The sequence below is a fragment of the Penaeus monodon genome, chromosome 11 (genome assembly GCF_015228065.2).
Source record: "Penaeus monodon isolate SGIC_2016 chromosome 11, NSTDA_Pmon_1, whole genome shotgun sequence".
Lineage (NCBI taxonomy): Eukaryota > Metazoa > Arthropoda > Malacostraca > Decapoda > Penaeidae > Penaeus > Penaeus monodon.
In genome coordinates, this window is record NC_051396.1 from 719776 (window position 1) to 720863 (window position 1088).

At 54.0% G+C, this 1088-nt stretch overlaps 1 protein-coding gene across 1 annotated transcript in view; it reads right to left on the bottom strand.

Annotated features, from left to right (window-relative positions):
• LOC119579097 overlaps window positions 1-743 on the bottom strand; it is a 7893-nt gene extending 7150 nt beyond the window's left edge. Inside the window, exons 1-2 of the mRNA XM_037926835.1 lie at window positions 611-743; window positions 1-153 (exon numbers count right to left, since the gene is read on the bottom strand). The exon at window positions 1-153 is cut by the window's left edge and continues 12 nt beyond it. Of these exons, the coding sequence (XP_037782763.1) occupies window positions 1-153; window positions 611-743 (286 nt within the window). The remainder of the gene's footprint in view (window positions 154-610) is intronic.
• Between the last annotated feature and the right edge of the window lie 345 nt (window positions 744-1088).

A 1088-nucleotide genomic window follows, 5' to 3' on the forward strand; every position in this document is an offset into this window, starting at 1 on the left:
GTCCGAAAAGGAGGTCGAACTGCGTGGGGGGGGGCGTGGGGGGCGGGGGTTGTCCGAGGAGGCCAGGGGGAAGGAGGTTCAGGGAACCCCGCGTCTGGAATTGGTGCGAGGAGGGGCGGCCGCGCTCGGGTCCAGACTCTGGATGTCGGCGACCTTGTGGAGGGGGACATGAATGGATTGCACGTGGTTATCTGTCTATTTTATATAATTATTATTACACATATAATATACAATGTGTGCTTCATATGTACCATATCTTCATTATGACAGCACCTCTGCTTCATATTATCATTACTTCCATTAAAAAATTCCCCCCTTCGTTTCTCAAAATATGATCACAAAATCATGTCTATGTCTTGCTGAGAGATCGTCTAGTGACCTGGTGTTATTTGTCCTGAATAGCCATAGGAAACGCATGAACATAATACAGACTCACGTCATCAGCACTTGTCCAATTCTGTCGACGCCTCCGTGGATGATGTCAGGTCGTGTCTTGGGGCCTTCGGCGGGAGTGGCTGCAGCCTCCTCTTGTTCGCATTCCTGTAGGAACGAAGGTGCTATTTTCGGCGCTGCGCTTGCAAGCAGCCCTGTCGTTTTGGGACGGAAGGGCCACCCGTGTTCTGGCTTCTGAGCTGCTTCAGGAGGCCTAGGAGGTATTTGCGGTGAATAAAGGACTTCTTCGGGTGAAGGTTCTCGATGTTCGTGCCGTTGGTTTCGCTGAGGCTGGAGTAGAAGAGGCTCATGTCCCTGAGGGTGTCGAGTCGTGCGCAGAGAGAGATGGTGAAGCAGGTTCGAGTTCATTCTGGTCGGCCTCCGCGGCTGGCGTCCCGGGAGAGCTCTTGAAAAGCGCGACAAAAGGTTAGGGACAAACTACTTCTTAGATTCGAAGCACTTAAATGACAACGAACCACCTACAAACAACAAAGCATGATAAAAATCGAGGCTGATTCACCTTCCTCGACCGCCCTGCGTCGCCTACCGCCCATCCTGGAGGCGATGCGAGAGGCCCATCATGGAAGGACGCCCCCCAGGCGCCTCAGCGCCCCCGCGAAGCCGCCTCCGTCCTCAGTCTTTCGCCGCCGCCACCG